This window comes from Leucoraja erinacea, chromosome 1 (genome assembly GCF_028641065.1).
Source record: "Leucoraja erinacea ecotype New England chromosome 1, Leri_hhj_1, whole genome shotgun sequence".
In the NCBI taxonomy this organism is placed as follows: Eukaryota; Metazoa; Chordata; class Chondrichthyes; order Rajiformes; family Rajidae; genus Leucoraja; species Leucoraja erinaceus.
Genome location: NC_073377.1, coordinates 24,769,911 through 24,789,809, shown reverse-complemented (window position 1 = coordinate 24,789,809; position 19,899 = coordinate 24,769,911). Strand labels below are relative to the sequence as shown.

General features: G+C 42.5%; 1 protein-coding gene across 11 annotated transcripts in view; it reads right to left on the bottom strand.

The window, feature by feature from the left end:
* The window catches only part of nedd4l (NEDD4 like E3 ubiquitin protein ligase), a 391,568-nt gene that overhangs the window by 125,900 nt on the left and 245,769 nt on the right, over window positions 1–19,899 (bottom strand). For 10 of the 11 annotated variants that reach the window (XM_055665427.1, XM_055665728.1, XM_055665191.1 and 7 more), the window contains one exon: window positions 1,296–1,346. In XM_055665427.1, the coding sequence (XP_055521402.1) occupies window positions 1,296–1,346 (51 nt within the window). Of the gene's footprint in view, window positions 1–1,295; window positions 1,347–7,667; window positions 7,837–19,899 lie in introns of those variants that run through there. The other variant, XM_055665597.1, reaches the window with a different exon arrangement.

Here is a 19,899-nt window from a genome sequence, read left to right as displayed (position 1 = left end):
TAAAAGGACTCGATAAGCTAGATGCAGAAAAAAAATTCCCAATGTTGGGGGAATCCAGAACCAGGGGACACAGTCTAAGAATAAAGGGGAGGCCATTTAAAACTGAGATGAGAAAAACATTTTCACCCAGAGACTTGTGAATTTGTGGAATTCATTGCCACAGAAGGCAGTAGAGGCCAATTCACTGGATGAATTTAAGAAAGTTAGATGGAGCTTGAGGGGTTAGCAGAATCAAGGGATATGGGGAGAAGGCAGGCACGGGTTACTGATTGTGGATGATCAGCCATGATCACAATGTTTCTATTGGTGAAGGACTCAGCAAATATGTGGAAATCTACAAATGTTGGTTTTTAAACTGCTGAAAAGAAAGAACAAAGGCGAAGGGGATAATTAGCTCCAGGCATCCAGGGCTCCAGATAAGAGTGTTCCAGATATGATTTGAAATTTGTATTACTTTATCCACTGCTACATATAGATTAGAATTGTAACAACGGACCTGTTTAAATAATGTGATTATCTTGTACTCTTTGGTACCAAACGGTTTTAATAATTCACTACTTAAATACCATTGCTTGATTATAAAAGATAAAACAACAAATCTTTTGCTAAATCAATTGATAAGGCAAGATGACTTGACAACATAATTACTCAATATATCAAACATAGCATATCAAGCTCTTAAAATGTTCTCATTGAAATAAATTATTAAATTGCAGTATTAGATCTATTTTTAAATATCTTGTGACAGTAATTCTCTGTCACTGGCATTTTGTCCTTCCATTTGTTTAAATTACATTTCTGCAATGCCATAAAATTCCTATCCATCTCAACTTTACTGGACTTTTTCTTTCTGAAAGACCACTATACCTCCGAACCTTCCTTTAGTTCCTTCCGGGCTGTTGGTAAAAAAACCTACCACCATGCTTTTTCTCCGTACACAACCAATTGATCTGAAGACACATCACCATGTCAAACTGAAAACAATCTTACTCTGCTTAATCAAAATTGTTTTCCCTTTTGACTTTAATATGGCAATTTGTACATTGAAACATCATATTGCCCAAATGCTATTCGACAACATGCCCCATGGTTTCTTCGACTGTGATGTTTTATTGCATAACGGTACTGGGTTTTCCCACTTATGTGGCAAGATCAAAGACCACTACATGTATCTGAATGTGACAGATCTTTAAATAAGATGGTTTAGCAAGCTAACTTTGAGAGCATCTGTGTGGGCCCTGGGTAAAGCAGAATATATGCTATTGTCGAAAAATATCTTTTCACCAATAACTTACCGGTAAGTGATTAAGAGGCACATCAACTTGGCCCAGGAAATCATCTCTTGTCTGTAAAATAAAAAAATATAGAACCTTGTCACTAATTAACAGAAATAAATGGAATCCAATTATGTCAATCATTTCATTTGAAATGCAATAATACAAACCAACAACAGGGCAAAGGTTTGCAAATATAGCATCAATTCATAGAATAGTACAGCACAGGAAGAGGCCCTTTGGACCCCACCATGTCTGCAACAACCATGATGCCGATCTAACTAGTTCTTTCTGCCCGCACATGGTCTATATCCGTCTATTCTCTGTTCATGTTTTACTAAATGCCTCTTAAATAATGCTATCACATCTGCTTTTATTTCCATCTCAGGCAGTGTGTTCCAGGCACCTACCATTGGGTAAAAAAAATTGTTCCCAATATTTCCTTTCAACTTTCATCATTCTCGCATTAAACCTTTTTAACAATTCCTCCATGGGAAAAGTTGTCTGAATGTCCGTCCCATTTATGCCCCTCGTAATTTTATATTAATCTATCAGGCCATCCCTCATCCAGAGAAAACAATCCAAGTTTTTCCAACCTCTCCTTATAGCTCTTAGACTGCAATCCAAAGACATTCTGGTAAACCAGGTGCACAGCGGTAGGGTTGAAGCCTTACAGCGCCTAAGACCTGGGTTCGATCCCGACTACGGACACTGTCTGTACGTTCTCCCCGTGATCTGCGTGGGTTTTCTCCGAGATCTTCAGTTTCCTCCCACACTCCGAAGACGTACAGGTACGTAGATTAATTGGCTTGGTGTATGTGTAAATTGTCCATAGTGTGTGTAGGATAGTGATAATGTGCGGGGATCGCTGATCGCTTCAGACTCGATGGGCCGAAGAGCCTGTTTCCTTGCTGTATCTCTGAACTTAACAAACAAAATCTCTTCTGCACCCTATCCAAATACTTCCAAAAGTGCAGTAAGCATAATTGCCCGACACTCCAAATGTTCCCTTAACAAAGCTTTATATAGCTGCGATGCGATTTAACAAATACTTATACCCAATCCCCCAACCAATCGAAGGCAACCATGCCGTACGACCTCTTTACTACCCTATTCACCTGTAGCGCTACTTTCAGGAAGCTATGGACTCTCCCTGAGCAGTAAGAGAGCCTAAGACAATATTGGGGAAGTGAAAATCACCCACAACAGCAACCATGTTCTTTTTTCATCTTTTTAATATCTCCTAAAATACCTGTTCCACTCTCTCTCCATGACTATCAGGAGGAAGATAGTATAGCTCCGTCATAAGTGATCACACCTTTCTTCACCCTGACTACCTGTATAACCTCATTGGATGTTTTCTCTAAGTGCTGCTTTGACATTCTCCCCAATCAGTAATGCAAATTCCACACTTCTACATCCCTCTCCATCGCACCTTAAACATCTAAAACCTGGACTTTTGAGACGTCAGTCCTGCCCTTCTCTCAATTAAATCTCTGAACTAACTATGACATCATAATTCCATGTACTAATCCAGGCTCGAAACTCATCTTCTTTACTCCTTGCATTCAAAATAAATAAACTTCAGACCATCAGTATTGCTATGTTTATCAACCTGACCCTGCCTGTTCTTCCCATCAGAATTACTTGACTAAACCTCTACCTTTTCTTCAATCTCTCCACCTTTTGACCTGCTGCTGTACTCCACCAACACACAGTCAAACTAGTTTAAACCCTGCTAAATAACATTAACAAAGATTTTTGGGCCACTAAATTAAAATCTCAGGTGAAGAATTCCAGAGATACATCTCTAGCTGGCCACCATTATGTGAAAGGCAGTTAACTGTTGGAAATATCCTTTAAAGCACAAAATAGAAAGCTACATTGACTCATCTAGGAGAAAAAAAACCCTTGAAGATTTTATTTCTTGTTTTTCTCCATATTATATATAACATTTAAGTTTCAACGATGAGTCAAGTTAATATTCTTGGTAATGACTTGTTACAAAACTAATCAAGATTACAATTTGCAAATTAAATTTATTAAACAATTCTCACATACTGTGCAAAGTTGAGATTTAATTTAGGTTGAGATTGATATGATAGAGATGTTCAACACAGCAGGGTTGAGCACATGGAGCATTTATCCTCTGAATTTGAAAATGAGAGGCAATCTCATGAGTTCAGTTTAGTAGTTTATTGTCACGTGTACCGTGGTACAGTGAAAAGCTTTTGTTGCGTGCTAACCAGTTAGCGGAAAGGCAAAACATGATTACAATCGAGCCATTTACAGTGTATAGATACATGATCAGGGAATAACATTTAGTGCAAGGTAAAGCCAGTAATGTCCAATCAAAGATAGTCCGAGGGTCACAAATGAGGTTGATAGTAGCTCACGAATGCTCTCTAGTTGTGGTAGGGGTCAGTTAAAACCACTTGATTCTGATGGGGGTCCAACAGAGTGGAAGCTGCAAAAGTAATTCCTCTGCTGGAAGATTCAACAACTCAGGGACACCCTTGGGGTGAAGAGTTGGCCGATGAGATGGAGGCATTTATTTTCCTCATATTTTTTTCCATCTCATAGAATTGTGGACACAGTATCTTCGACTGAGACATTTGTTTTGAGGATACAGATATTAAGAATTAATGGGCGGGGAAGTGGAGTCAAGGCAAATGATCCGATATTGAAAGACACTGCGGTTTCAATGGGTCTCACGGTCTCCTGCTCCTGTTTATGGAATTCTCTCTGCTGATATACATTGATATTCTATACACATTCAGTTTTCTATGAGTTTCTAAAGAAAATGGCTCTAAATTCATCCTTGGGATCATTTATGCTCTTCTTGACAAGCGTTATACATTACCTTGATTATACACGAAATCTCAGAATATACCAAGTTATTACACTGTTTACAGCTTTCTGTGTTACACAATATCTGGTGCATGCTGGTTATCTACTCAGGATTAAACATAAAAAATAGCTGCAGGAGTAGGCCATTTTGGCCCTTCAAGTCCGCACCGCCATTCAATATGATCATGGCTGATCATCCAAAATCAGTACCCCGTTCCTGCTTTTTCCCCATATCCCTTGATTCCATTAGCCCTCAGAGCTAAATCTAACTCTCTTGAAAACTCTCTTGAACTTGCACTGCCTATCAGAGGAATGTCCTTTTACTTGATCTAAATTGTGCACAATAGTTCAATAGTTACTTATTGTCACTGGCACCCAGATACAGTAAAATGTTTTGTTTTGCATTCGATTCCTTTTGCATGTGATCTAGTAAAATCATACTATACATGAGCACAGTCGTACATCATAAGAATGCAAAAATTATAGTGTAACAAAATTATGGATTTCCTCTGAGACTGTACACAAAGATTCAACTCTGGCGCCATCTTGTATCTTTCACGCATCATGTTTTAAGAAATAACGTCCTATTTTGGCCTTAAAGGTCTATTGTTCTGGCGCCGGCACTAGGGAACCAACCACCACAGCAAATGTGCCATCTCCTCGCCAACCGCAGCCACCACTCTGCTTCTGTGTGCCAAGGTGCTTCACGTAGCGGATCTCAAAACATGGAGCACTTCGGATGGGTTTCGGACCGAAACGTTGCCTATTTCCTTCGCTCCATAGATGCTGCTGCACCCGCTGAGTTTCTCCAGCATTTTGGTGTACATTCGATTTTCCAGCATCTGCAGTTCCTTCTGAAACAAACTATCTGTGATGCAACGTGACAGTATGCTTTCAGCCATGCATCCGTACAAGTATGTACCTGGAGAAGGATAGCATTTCTCTTGTCCTCACTTGCATAAGACTCTTGCCTTTTAGACTTTAGAGATACAACGTGGAAAAAGATCCTTCAGTCCACGACAACCAGCGATCACCCCACAAGCTAGCACTATTTGACACACTGAGGACAATGTACAATTGTTTTCCCCAAACCAATTAACCTACAAACCAAACCTGTACGTCTTTGGAGTGTGGGAGGAAACCGGAGCACCCAGATAAAACCTACAACGTGGACAATGCAGAAGGGTATCTACGTTTACATCAAGATCTAGATCCATTACAGAATGTGAGCAATGGAATAACAAATGGCATTCAGCTTTGAAAGGTGTGAGGTGTTGCTCTAGTATGATGAACCAGGGTATGACTGAATCATAAATGGTTAAGCCCTGGAGAGTGTTGCAGACCAGAGAGATCAGGGAGTGTTGGGGCAAGGTTCATTGCAGTGATGAGGCAGGTGGACAGTGCGGTGATGAAGGCCTTCATTGGGAAGTGTATTGAGTAGAAAAGTTGCAACATCACATACAGTTGTTGATGAGACCACGCTTGAAGTATCATATGCATTTCTGGTCACCCAGCTATAGGAAGGATGTCATTAAGTTGGAAAGGGTGCAGAAGGGATTCACCAGGATGTTACCTGGACTTGCAGGCACGAGTAAGAGGGAGAGGCTGGAACTTTATCCTTTGGCTTGAAGGAGGCTGAGGGGAGACCTGATTGATGTGTACGAGAACTTAAGGAATATGGATAAAGTGAACATTCAGTCTATTTTCCCCAGGGTGGCAAAATTCAAAAACAAAAGACCATAGATTTAAGAGGGATGACAGGGGCAACTTTTTCAATCAGAGGGTAGTCCATATCTGGAATGAGCTGCCAGAGGAAGCTACAGAAACAGACACAATTAAGTATTTTAAAAGGGATTTGGATATATACAGTAGTTAGGAAGGTTAGAAGGATATGGGGCAAATAGCACTAGTCAATGTGCCAAACTGGTCAGCATGGACAAAGTGGGCCCATCACAGATGTAATCATGATGGTGCATCCAAGTGCCTCTCATCTCTTGGATGTGTAAACAGATTTGTATGACACTGAACACAAAGCACAGTCTTCTGCAGATGCACTGTAGAAAATATACTGACTGGTTGCACAATGGCCTGGTACTACAATTCTAATGCACAGGAAGGCAAGAGGCTGCAGAGAGTAGCGGACTCAGCCAGGCCTGTCACAGGCGCAACCCTCACCACCATCTAAACCATGGAAATGAGGCAAGGATCCCCTCTCCACACTCCTACCATTTAGCAGAACATGCAAAACCATGAAGTCTCATACCACCAGGTTCAGGAGCAGCTATTTTTCTGTAACTATCTTGAACTGACCAGCACAACCCTAACCATACTTCAGCAGAAGGACACAAAGGACCACCTCTTCCACTATCATGGGCTTGTTTTCTATTTGTGTTTTTGCACGTGTCTTTGTCTTATTTTTCCATAATCCTTTTCCTTTCACGGCCTTGTAGAATTGATGTACATTCATGTTTTTGTGTTTTGACTCTGTTCCCGTGCTGCAGAGAGCAAGATTTTAACTGTGCCTGTACCTCACCATACTTGTGATATTACATTAAGCTCAACAACTTTGGTGCCATTATCAATCTTTGCACATTTCCAGGTGCTCTCATGAAACTGTTAATAAAGGGTGGGACTGGAGAAGATTGCATATTCTGAAACAAGGTGCAATATTCCAGCATCAAGAAGAAATTCAACAGGCGTCAATGAACTTGAATAACAGTTCATATTCTGTTATCCTCAAAGTTGAAGGAGTAAATATTCAGATTTCATTACTTCTATACCTTTGCCAGTGTCTTTGCCAGGCCACCTTAGAGACCTTCAGAGCTTCTTCACAGATAAGTCTTCAAAACACAGTCTTTTGATTAATAAATTCTTTATTGTTGATGAAAAACAATAAGGTACATCCAAACTTCTTCCGACCCCTTTCTACAATCTTCATTGAACTCCAGCTTATCGCTTTAAACATTAGAAAACTCCTAGTGTCTCCGTTACACTTCGCATGGTCAAAGGGTAAACCTTCTCCATGTGGTTCCAAACTAAACTAACAAATAAGCTTCTGCACAAGATACATAGCTCCAAACACACCCTAAAATACATCATAAATCCCACCCACAATATAACGGGCAGTCTAAAATTTAAAGAAACATGCCTTCATTAATGACATACAAAACAAGCCAAATGGCTACTACAACCTCTGCCTCTTTTACCTCCACTTCAATCTCTCCTGAAGCATCTGTACCCTGGAACATTAGGCTGTCAAACCTGTCCCTCTATTAACCAGGTTTCTGTAATGGCTTCAACATCCCAGTCACACGTACCTATCCACGCCCTGACATCATCATCTCCCTTACTCGTCAGGCCTCTCGCATTAAAATAAATGCAAATCAATCCAACAGTCCTTTCTCGCTCCCTGCTTTTCTTTAGTTTTAGTTTAGTTCAGAGAAACAGGCCCTTCGGCCCACTGAGTCCACACCAACCAACGATTTCCACACACTAACACCATCCTACACCCACTAGGGACAACTTTTATACCAAGCCACATACCTGGATGTCTTTGGAGTGTGGGAGGAAACCAAAGATTTCAGAGAAAACTCACGCAGTTCAAGGGGAGAAGGTACATACTCCGTGCAGACAGCACCCGTAGTCAGGATCAAACCCAGGTCTCGGGCACTGTGAGGCAGCAACTCTATCCTTCCTATTCTGTCTACTGAACGTTCTTTCATCACCATCCATGCCAGCCTTGCAATCTTTCACCAACATTCGTCCTTCCCCCTATTCATAAGCAAGTTTGGATGCTCCAAACAATTAACAGGTCTGCAGCTGCGAGCTGCGAGCTGCGAGCTGCCGCACCCGTTCACACTCCCACTCCGACCTGTCCATACCTGCCCACAAACGATGTTTAATGTTCCTGATTTTCAAGATTTTAAAAGTTTGTAGCATTCATTTTCTCTTCAACCACTTCTACAGCACAAGGTTAATCCCCGGGATGTCGTTTGTTGATAGAATGGAGCGGCTGGGCTTGTATACTTTGGAATTTAGAAGGATGAGAGGATATCTTATTGAATCATATAAGATTATTAAGGCATTGGACATGCTAGAGGCAGGAAACATGTTCCCAATGTTGGGGGAGTCCAGAACCAAGGGCCACGGCGAAGGAAAAACATTTTCACACGGAAGGTTGAGAATCTGTGGAATTCTCTACCTCAGAAGGCAGTGGAGGCTAATATTCTGGATGCTTTCAAGAGAGAGTTCGCAAGAGCTCTTAAAGATAGTGGAGTCAGAGGATATGGGGAGAAGGCAGGAACGGGGTATTGAATGTGGATGATCGGCTATGATCACAGTGAATGGCGGAGCTGGCTCGAAGGGTCGAATGGCCTACTCCTGCACCTATTGTCTATTATCTATTGTGTTCTGCTATCTTTGCTACCTTTCTGCACACTCTCAAAGCCATGGTACACTGGAAGCAAACTGCAAACATTGATTTGAAAGAGTAGATTTTGCTAAAACGTGCAAGTAATCTCAGATGTAGATCGGAAACGGACTGGATAAGGGGAACAAGATAGAACCAAGAAGTCTGAAGAAGGATCCCAACCTGAAACATTGTCTGTCCATTTCCTCCACAGATGCCGTTACTACTCCACTCCACACCACTCCCTAACCTACTGAGTTCCTCCAGGGCATTGCGTCTTGAAAGAGTAGAAAAGGGCCACCCTCCAAACTGGTCCCATCCCGACCATTTGTTGCTGTTCAATGACAAAAACACCTGAACTAGGACACTGAAGTAGCAGGCTAAATGAAGACTTCAGCAGTCAAACCATGATTTGCATTTAATAAGATACAAATGCAATATCTGTGAACTTTCATTGTGCAATTTTGTTAGCAGCAACACTACTTTAAAATTTAACAGGCAAATCATTTATGATCAAATAATTATTGGGTCAGAATAATTTCATATCAGCCACTGAGTGCTGCTGCAAAATTCAATTCAAAGAAGTTGAGATCAAAGTCTTTATATTATAAGATTGTTAAATACGCCTTTGATCCCGCATTGTAGCTGGAAACATCTTAAAACTACCTGCCTTTATACTACTTTAGTTTAGTTTAGAGATACAGCACGAAAACAGGCCCTTCGGCCCACCGAGTCCGCATCGACCAGCAACCCCTGCACATTAACACTATCCTATACTAGAGGCAATTTATTTTACATTTATACCAAGCTAATTAGTCTACAAACCTGTACGTCTTTGGAGTGTGGGAGAAAACCAAAGTTCTCGGAGAAAACCCACACAGACACGGGGAAAACGTACAAATTCCGTACAGACAGCGCCCGTAGCCAGGATCGAACTCGGGTCTCTGGTGCTGTAAGCACTGTAAGGCAGCAACACTACCATTGCGCCACCGTGCCATCTGCAGTTATATTTTTGAAAATGAGATTGCATTAACACTACCCTGAATTTGTCAAATCAGTCGGGAGTGCACTTACATAGGAGATCACAGTTCCTCATATCATGAAGTCAGAATTGTACAGCAGAGAAACATGTCCTTTGGTCCACCAGGGTCATGTCGACCTTTTTGACCATCTGCACTAATCTCATTTGCTTGCATTATAGACAATAGACAATAGGTGCAGGAGTAAGCCATTTGGCCCTTCGAGCCAGCACCGCCATTCGTTAGGCCTCTACCCTTCTACGCCTTGTCTGTCCAAGTGTCCCCTAAACTTTATATTTCTATCTGATTCCACTACCCCCTCCTCTGGTGAGTTCCTAATATTAAGCTTTTATATTCAATGCCCCAACTGGTCCACTCGATGCCCCAAATGCTATATTCAATGCCCTGCATATGGGGTGCTAATACTCAAGCATGTCATATGTCTTCTTCACCACAATATCTACCTTTGTTGTCACTTTCAGGGAAGGACAACCCCCAAGGTATTTGTATTACAAATTTGCTGTATATGTCCTATCTCTATTTGACCTCACAAAATACATCACCTTGCATCTTTCATTATTGAATTCCACATGCCAATGCTCTACCCTACTTTCCATTGAACCGATATCCTGCTGTAGCCGCAGACAACCTCCCACGTTTTGCACAAAGCAACTAATTTTGTCACCAAAAATTGTTATGTGAATTATAGGTGATATATCGTAATTCACATAACGTTTGTAAATAGAACGCCCCAATCTCTGTACAGCAACACCTGATAGAAAGTACACATAACCATAATAAGATTAGCTATGATGTTCTGCAATGCTAGCAGGTAATTTCCATCTGTTACGATAGACATCGATATTATGGCTCCTCATCGCAGTCCAGAGCTCAACAGGAGCTTGTCATTGACAGATTCTTGATTAGAAAGGGTGTCAAGGGTTATGGGGAGGTCAGGAGAACAGGGTTGAGAGGGAAAGATAGGCCAGCCATGATTGAATAGACTAATGATGCTCCTAGACCTTATTAAATGATTACAGAGGAAATCACAGCAAATGGAATCAGAACATTGCTCAATAAGAAAAAGGAAACCTTTTTGCTCAAAAAGGTGAGTCCTGGCCCTTTTCCTCTTAAAACAGCTTGCCACCCAGCTATGCACATCATATGGTGAGCTCCTCAAGGATCAGTTACCGGTCTCCAGCATTTTAGTGTCCGAGGCTGTTCACCAAGCAAGAATAATTTAAGAAGGCATTGCAAGCAAGAAACAGTTCAGTGCCTACATTAGGCCTTAAGTTGAACCTCATTTGATGTATGTGATTCATACCTACTGTACACTAGAACAACAATTCATCAGGCTGGGAAATATTCAGGCAACAATCATTATCCCAGCCCCGTGCTAACCCTATTTCTGTTTGGCTGCAGAGAATTACACTCTGGTCATTGGACATCAATAGAAAAAAATACAGCATTTATTTGTTATTCTAATTTGTCAATGTAAACAAGAAAATACTCTGCATAAATGTTTATATAAAATCTACTTTGGATTTATACTGCAGACTTCCAAAATCAAATAGATTTAAAATATTGGCAACTGTATATCAATAACCTATCTGGAAATTAACACACTGAACATAAGAATCTAAAGATTAATCATCAATACAGCAGAATTATATACTTATGGTCATAACTCCCCAAGGGAAGAGCTCCCGGTGCAGAGATCAAATTGCTTCTTGCTTGAAAAAAATTGAAGAGAGGAGCATTTTGAAGAACTGTAATTTAAAGCTGCTGAATAGCTGACGATAGAGAAACACTAATCTAGCAGCTAAGTGTTGTTATTGGAATGCAGTGACAGTATACCAGGGAGATAGAACAAAATGAATGTTGAGTTAGATCTACAGTGCGACAGAATTTAATAGCTTCAAATACTTCCAGTTACATAAGTCAGAGGTTATTAATACTCAGTCCCCCAAAGCCCCAAACGATAAGTATGTCACAAGGGATAATTGGTATATGTGATTGTAATGCCCCAGTCCCACTTAGGAAACCTGAACGGAAACCTCTGGAGACCTTGCGCCCCACCCAAAGTTTCCGTGCGGTTCCCGGAGGTTGCAGGTGGTTGCTGGAGGTTGCAGGTAGTGGAAGCAGGTAGGGAGACTGACAAAAACCTCTGGGAATCTCCGGAAACCGCACGGAAAAGGTTAGCATGGGGCTAGGGGACATGAACCCAATTAAAACCTGGATTTCACCACCCATAGTTCATCATGAAAGATGTGGAAGGATGGCATGTTCGACCAAAGCCAGTCTGCTATCACAGATGGGTGCAAAAGATCTTCTGATATTTTTAAATGGAGGACGGTGGTTTTCTCTCACACTTTGAGCAATATTTAACACCATACCAACATCGCTAAAACAGATTATCAGGTCCTTATCTCATTATAGTGTACACATTCATCGTGACTAAACTTCAAACAACTTAATTGGCTGTGAAGTTGTTTAGGGCATCCTGTTGGTCAAAGAAGACATCACATAAATCCAAGTCAACTTTTCTGTCAATTTTCATTTGAGAATCATGGAGTCAAAGTTGTCCTGCGCAGACTCGGGCCTCTTGGTCCATCACATCGGGATCAAATGTAGATTTTGACCATCTACATTAATCCATTCTGCCTGCACTATGCCTGTACCTGTCAACACCTTTTACTGAAATCAAACTTATTTTAATTGAAATGAAAAGTAAATTCAATTGAAATTAATGTTATCAGGAGGTACGAGGCACTGCGGGTGCAGATTTAATTTAAAAAAAAACACAAAGTGCTGGAGAAACTCAGCGGGTCAGGCAGCACCTCTAAAGAACATGGGAACACTTTGGGTAGGCACCCACCTTCACTTCTGCAAGTAGCTGCATGTGATGTTAACGAGTAGCTGATGGAATGGTTGAGAAGCAAATCAACAATCAACTTGTAAAATCTTAAAGGAAACATCACTGGTACCAGTGGCGACCACACAACTTGTTCTTGAAACAAGGCCACAAGTTTCCACCTAACAGTGCTGCGCCATTTAAGATGAAAGGGTTTAAAGATGTGCGGGGCAAGTTTTCTTTTACAGAGAGCAGTGGGTGCCCCGAAACTGCTGTCACGGGTGGCAGTGGTGGCAGATATGTTAGGGGTCTTTCTGAGAATTTAAGATGGACAAATTAAATGAAGGGAATCGAGGGATGTGGATCACATACATAGGCCAAGTTTAGTTTATTGTCACATGTACAGAGGTACAGTGAAAAGCCTAACTAGGCATCATGTGCAGCACAAATATCATGGGCCAAATGGCCAACTTCTGTACTGTTCTATGTTCCATGTTATATCCAGGTAAATTGGGCAACTGCCGATCAGATCAAGCAGGTCAAAGTTGGTCACACACGAGGTCCCTAGTCATCAGGAACAGCAGAATTGTGTTTCACTACAATCTCATGGAGAAGCAGGTCACTGCTCCTACCTTTACCATTTTGCCAGGAAATCATCTCTGGTTCAACAGGAATGTGGAAAACTATGCCAAGAGCAGTTTATGAGAATGATCTCAGGAATAAGTGTGTTAACACATGATGAGCTGGGCCTTCACTCGCTGGAGTTTACAAGGATGTGGGGAACCTCATAAAACTTATCGACTCATGAAAGGCCTGGATTGAGTGGATGTGGAGAGGAAGTTTCCACTGGTGGGAGAGTCTAGGACCAGAGGTCAAAGCGACAGAATAAAGGGACGTTGCTTTAGGAAGGAGATGAGGAGGAATTTCTTTAGTCAAAGGGTGGTGAATCTGTGGAATTCATTGTCACGGAAGGGCTGTGGAGGCCAAGTCAATGTATATTTTTAAGGCAGAGATAGATAAATTCATGATTAGGATGGGTGTTAGGGGTTATGGGGAGAAGGCTGGAGAATGGGGTTGAGAGGTAAAGATAGATCAGCCATGAATGAATGGCGGAGTAGACTTGACGGGCTGAATTACCATATTCTGCTCTTATCACTTATGAACTTATGAACCAAGTACAGTTTAAATGTTCACAACGACTGAACACGTCAGAAATATAACATCACTCGCCTAGATGTGAAGTTCCAAGAGCATTCTAGAAGCTTAACACTGGAACTCCCCTTTAAGAAACTGTGGAAGCAACTTCAATAAACATATTTTAGCAGTTCAAGGATGGATCCCCATCACTACTTCCTTATGGACAGTTTGGGGTGGCAATAAAGTGCTTTATAAATACATTTTTAGAAAGTGAGAAAGAATACTAGTTATCAAACTTGTAGTCAAAAGAATTGAGTGAAGATCCTCAATTTTTTCAGCCACAGATGGTTGTTATTATGGATTTCAAATGTATTCAGGTATCAATCACAAAGTGTAATTGCATGCTCCTTGCTACCCATTATTATTTACGTCACCAACATAAATCTCCCATCCATTTTATATTGTAATCATCGGAAACTAACTGGTGCATCAACTCTACTAAAGGGCCTGCCCCACTTGGGCATCATTTGCACGTCACGCAGATGGCGCGTGGAGATTTTGTACATCCCAAAAACCTGGGGCGCCGCGCACGACTGTGTTTCACTGATTATGCCACCACGCTTCACCACGCGCCATGCATGCGTCATGCGTCACGCGCGCGTCGTGGCACGTAAATGACGCACAAATGACGCCCAAGTGGGACAGGCCCTTTACCCACACTCTAATAGATGCATCACTGCAACAATCATCAGAGGATTTATAAATGTGTTCAATTTGAACCACTGGTTTAATGTCCGCCCGTTTACCCATGATATATTGTTTCCAATGCACATCATCCATTTGATCCACTGGAACAACTCTCAAACTTGCAACTCCCAACAGCACTTCCTCACCTTCCAATCTGTACCACCAAGAAGGCACAAAGTTAACAATGGCACCATCAGCCCATGCACTCATCCCATCACTCTTTGGATCAACTTTCAGTAGCGCCTTGCAACTCCCCTCGCTGAGTCAATTCCAATTGTGATCAGCATTATCAAAGAACAGGGGCACCATCAGCCCATTTAGTCACTTAGATCGCTACTTTGGATCAAATTGGCAATGCCTTCTTTGCTGAGTCAGGAACAGCAATTTCCAAGCTGAGCATTTATCAAACTACTACGGCAAATCATATGGTGTCTTTGCATGGAATGGAAAGAATTTAAGCTGATGGATCAGAGGGGAAATTTGCGTGGCAATCTGCACAGCTAACTGGTTGCACCAAACAAAATTAGGTCAATATTTTCAGTAAAGCAAAATTAGCAATCTCACATCATGGTTCTTCTAGCTCCACTTTCCAAAGTTCAGTTTCCAAAGTAAGCATACTGAGGCTTGATTTGCAAAGTGTACACAGAACCACCATGAAGTGATGTTATTAACTATGTGACACATTAATTGCTAAAAAAATGCAATTTTGTTTTGAGTGCAAGCAGTTTGTGGCGCCTGATTGCCACACTCATTTCCTGCTTGATCTGAGTGTTGATGAAGTAATCCATTGCTTTGGATGCAAATGATAATTAACAAAGAGTACCTATGCATAATTAATTATGCTACTTTTACAGTTATATAAATAGTGTTTACAACACTAGAAATATTTAGTCATAGTCATACAGCGTGGAAACAGGTCCTTTGGCCCAAGTTCCCCACACCAACCAACATGTCCCGGCTACACTAGTCCCTGTATTTGGTCCACATCCCTCTTAACCTGTCCTATACACGATTTGGCACATCTCTATAGATCACACCTCATCCACCTGCGCTCCAAGGAATAGAGTCGCTGCCTGCTCAACTTCTCCCTATAGCTCACGCCCTCGAGTCCTGGCAACATCCTTGTTAATCTTCTCTGCACCCTTTCCAGCTTGACAACATCTTTCCTATAACATGGTCATAAGGGATAGGAGTAGAATTAGCCCATTTGGCCCATCAAGTGTACTCCACCATTCAATCATGGCTGATCTATCTCTCCCTCCTAACCCATTCTCCTGCCCTCTCCCCATAACCTCTGGCACCTGCACCAATCAAGAATCTATCTATCTCTGCCTTAAAAATATCCACTGACGACCTCTGCAGCATTCTGTGGCAAAGAATTCCACAGATTCATCACCCTTTGACTAAAGAAATGTCTCCTCATCTCATTCCCAAAAGAACGTCCTTTAATTCTGCAGCTATGACCTCTAGTCCTAGGCTCTCCACATCCACGCTATCCAAGCCTTTCACTATTCTGTATGTTTCAATGAGGTCCCCCCTCATTCAGCAAGTACAGCAAGTACAGCCCCAGTGCCGACAAACACTCATCATAGGTTAACCTGCTCCTCTTGGTGCCCAAAACTGAAAACAATACTCTAAACGCGGCCTTACCAACATCTTATATAACTGCAACATGACTTCTCAACTTCTACACTCATTTATTTAACAATTTCATCACTAACAAGAAACACTTTGGAGCTCACATCAAATGATAAATTAAAATTTTAAATTAGACCTTCCATGTTAAAATACACAAATATGAAGCTTGAGTGATCATTCAAGCAAACAGTTAAATAATCTGGAGATGTAGCAATCCGTTAATTTTAATATATAATTTAAAACGATTACCATCTTCAGAAATCATCTTTTTGACCAGTTCATTAATCCAAGTCATAATTATGCAATACTACAATTTTCAGAATTTAACATAATACAGATAAATACGAGGTGCTGCTTTTTGGGAAGTCAAACCAGGGCAGGACCTTCACAGTGAATGGCAGGGCCTCGGGGAGTGTTGTAGAGCAGAGGGATCTCGGAGTGCAGATACATAATTCCTTGAAAGTGGCATCACAGGTCGATAGGGTAGCCAAGATACTTTTGGTACATGGGCCTTCATCAGGCAGCGTATTGAGTATAGAAGTTGGGATATTGTGTTATAGTTATACAAGATTCTGGTGAGGCCGCATTTGGAGTATTGTGTTCAGTTGTAGTCACCTTGCTAGAGGAAAGATGTTGTTAAGTTGCAAAGGGTGCTGAGAAGATTTACGAGGATGTTTAGTTTAGTTTAGTTTAGTTTAGTTTAGTTTAATTTAGTTTAGTTTAGAGATACAGTGCGGAAACAGGCCTTTCGGTCCACTGGGTCCGCGTCGACCAGTGATCCCCTTATATTAACACTATGCTACACCCACAGCGACAATTTTTACATTTACCAAGCCAATTAACCTACAAACATGTACATCTTTGGAGTGTAGGAGGACACCGAAGATCTTGGAGAAAACCCACAGGGAGAAGTACAAACTCCGTACATACAGCACCTGTAGTCAGGATCGAACCCGAGTCTCTGGCATTGCATTTGCTGTAAGGCAGCAACTCTACCACTGTGCCACTGTGACTTGAGAGGCTGAGCTAAAGGGAGAAGTTGGGCAGGCTAGGATTTTATTCCTTGGAGCACCTGAAACTGAGGGGCGATCTTATAGTGGTGTATAGATAGGGTGAATGCACAGAGTCTTTTACCAGAGTAGGTGAATCAGGAACCAGAAGATAGAGGTTTAAGGTGAGACGGAAAAGATTTAATAGTAACCTGAGGGACAACTTTTTTCACACAGGGTGGGAATATGGAACAAACTGCCAGAGAAGATAGTTCGAGACCAACATTCAAAAGATATTTGGACAGTTAAGTGGACAGGAAACATTTAGAGGGATATGAGAAAAATGGGCTCAGCTTGGACGAGTGTGGATGGGCATCTTGGTCGTGTGGGCAGGTTGGGCCGGAGGGCTTGGTTCTGTGCTGTACACTATTATAATCAGAGCAGGCCATTAAGGATTGTGTGCTATTTCACTTCACTCATTCAATGGATCATTTCTGATCATACCCCAGTGAGACTTTCCTCCAGTAATTCCAGATCCTTCGATTCCCTTAATATCCAAAATTGCATCCATGCATCTTGAACTCACTCAGCAACTGAGCCTCCACAGTCCTCATGGGTAGACTGTCCCAAAAAAGTAATTCCCCTTTGGGTGAACACATTTCTTCTCTTCTTGCTGAATGCTTAATCTCTTATTTTGAGACTGTATTTTAAGGTTCCATACACCGAGGCAAGCAGTACCATCATCACAGCATTTACCCTGTCATGCTCCATAATACATTTCTATATTTCAACTGAACCACTTCTTATTCTTTCAAACTCAATTGTGCAGGCAGAGTATGCTTTGTCTTTCCTCATTCAATAAGTTAATGAACCCCGACATCAATCGGGTGAGTCTTCACTGGTCCTTTTATTCTCCCTTGGGTCAGGAGACCAGACCTATGCTCAATATTCCTGATATGAGCAAAATCCGTCTCACTTGAAACCAGATAACGGGGCAATGCATCTGTATTCTTGTACGTGAGGAACTTGTGGAAAGTGCCTTTTCTCTGGACTAAAGGAAACTTGGAAGGCTCTTAAAGGACCTATTACAAATAATGAAAGATTGTGTTGTCAAGTGTTGAGAACATTGTCTCTGTGGAGAACACAGCTTAGACAACAATTTAAATTGTTACAAACGTTCGAAAATCATCTGCAGAGTTACTGTAGCACAGAATATTTCATCATTGGGTTTCTGAGGCAGTTACCAATGTATCTCTTGAGAGAAATTAACATTTGCATTCAGGAAAGAATAGTGCAACAAAATGAGTTTTAAAGTTTTCAGAAATGGAGTATTGTCTGAGGATTTTCTGCATTGCAGCATAATTATAATACAGGTGCACAACCTTTTATCCGGTGTTCCAGAAACCGAAAAGCTCCGAAAACCGGCCATTTTTTCCAGATGTCGTCTGCGCACCAAAGCTCGCGTTTGGCGCCAAACTTGACCCAAAATGACCCACGGTCAACCCAGGTCTGTACTACTGTAGCGGCTGCCTCCTCCCTGGAGACCGGGAGACGCTTAAACATCTGTAAATCATTGCTTAAATGTTAGTCAGTTAGTTTGGAGGGCTTTTATGTGAAGGGGGGTGAAGGGGGTAAACTTTAATTCTTAGTCCCCTACCTGGTCGGAGAGGCGGGGAGCGGTCAATGCCTTACCGGGTCGCTGTGCAGTAAGCTCCGCAGCGCTGTGGCCGGTCTGGCCGCGGGCGGCGCCGGTTGTAGCTCCGACCCCGGCAACTCTACCCCTGGCTGCGAGGCGCTCCAAATCCAGCGCGGCCCGCGGCCGGACGCCCCAGCTCCGCAAATGTCGGGAGTCGGCGGCGTCGCGAGCAATGCCTTACCGGGTCGCCGTGCGGCAAGCTCCGGAGCGCTGTGGCCGCCGACACACAACATCGCGGAGCGTCGCTGGATTTGGAGCCGCGCAGCCAGGGGTAGAGTTGCCGGGGTCGGAGCTCCAACCGGCGCCGCCCGCGGCCGGACGGAGCCCCCAGCTCCGCGGCTCCAAATCCAGCGACGCTCCGCGAATGTTGGAAGAAGGCGGCCACAGCGCTCCGGAGCTTGCCGCACGGCGACCCGGTAAGGCATTGCTCGCTCCCCGCTGGTATCCCAGCGCGGCGAAGCCGCCGACTCCCGACATTCTCGGAGCTGGGACGTCCGGCCGCGGGCGGCGCTGGATTTGGAGCGCCTCGCAGCCAGGGGTAGAGTTGCCGGGGTCGGAGCTACAACCGGCGCCGCCCGCGGCCGGACGGAGCCCCCAGCTCCGCGAGGTTGGGAGTCGCCGACCAGGTAGGTAGGGGACTAAGAATTAAAGTTTCCCCCTTCACCCCTACACCACCACCACCACATAAAATCCCTCCAAACTAACTGACTAACATTTATGCAATGATTCTCCCGGTCTCCGGGGAGGAGGCAGCCGCTCCAGACTTTTCAAGCCGCCCGCGCTACCTACCTAATCTACGCTAAAAATCTTCCATTCTGAAATCCGAAAATGTCCGAAATCCGACAAGTGTCTGGTCCCAAGGCTTTCGGATAAAAGGTTGTGCACCTGTATTTACAAAATTGTGAAGCAGTGATAATGATTATTGGGCCTGCACAAAGTGTTCAGACATGTTTTTTTGTTTTATAGAAAGCAGTATCCGTGTAGATTTTTAAAAGTATTTGGAAGCAAAATGAAAATGAACACAACATCGTGAGGAAATTCTTTGGATCACACTTTGCAAATAGAGTTGAATGATTGTTTTTATGTCTCGTATACAGTATCTGATCTGTTTGGATTGCATGCAAAACATAGATTTCTGACTGTTCCTTGGTATATTTAACAATAGTAAGCCTAGAACTGATAAAGGGAGACATAAGAGACTGCAGATGCTGGAATCTGGAGCAAAAATAGAAAATGCCCCCCACTCTCCCCCCCCCCCCATATACCCTTCCATTTACCCTTCATCTC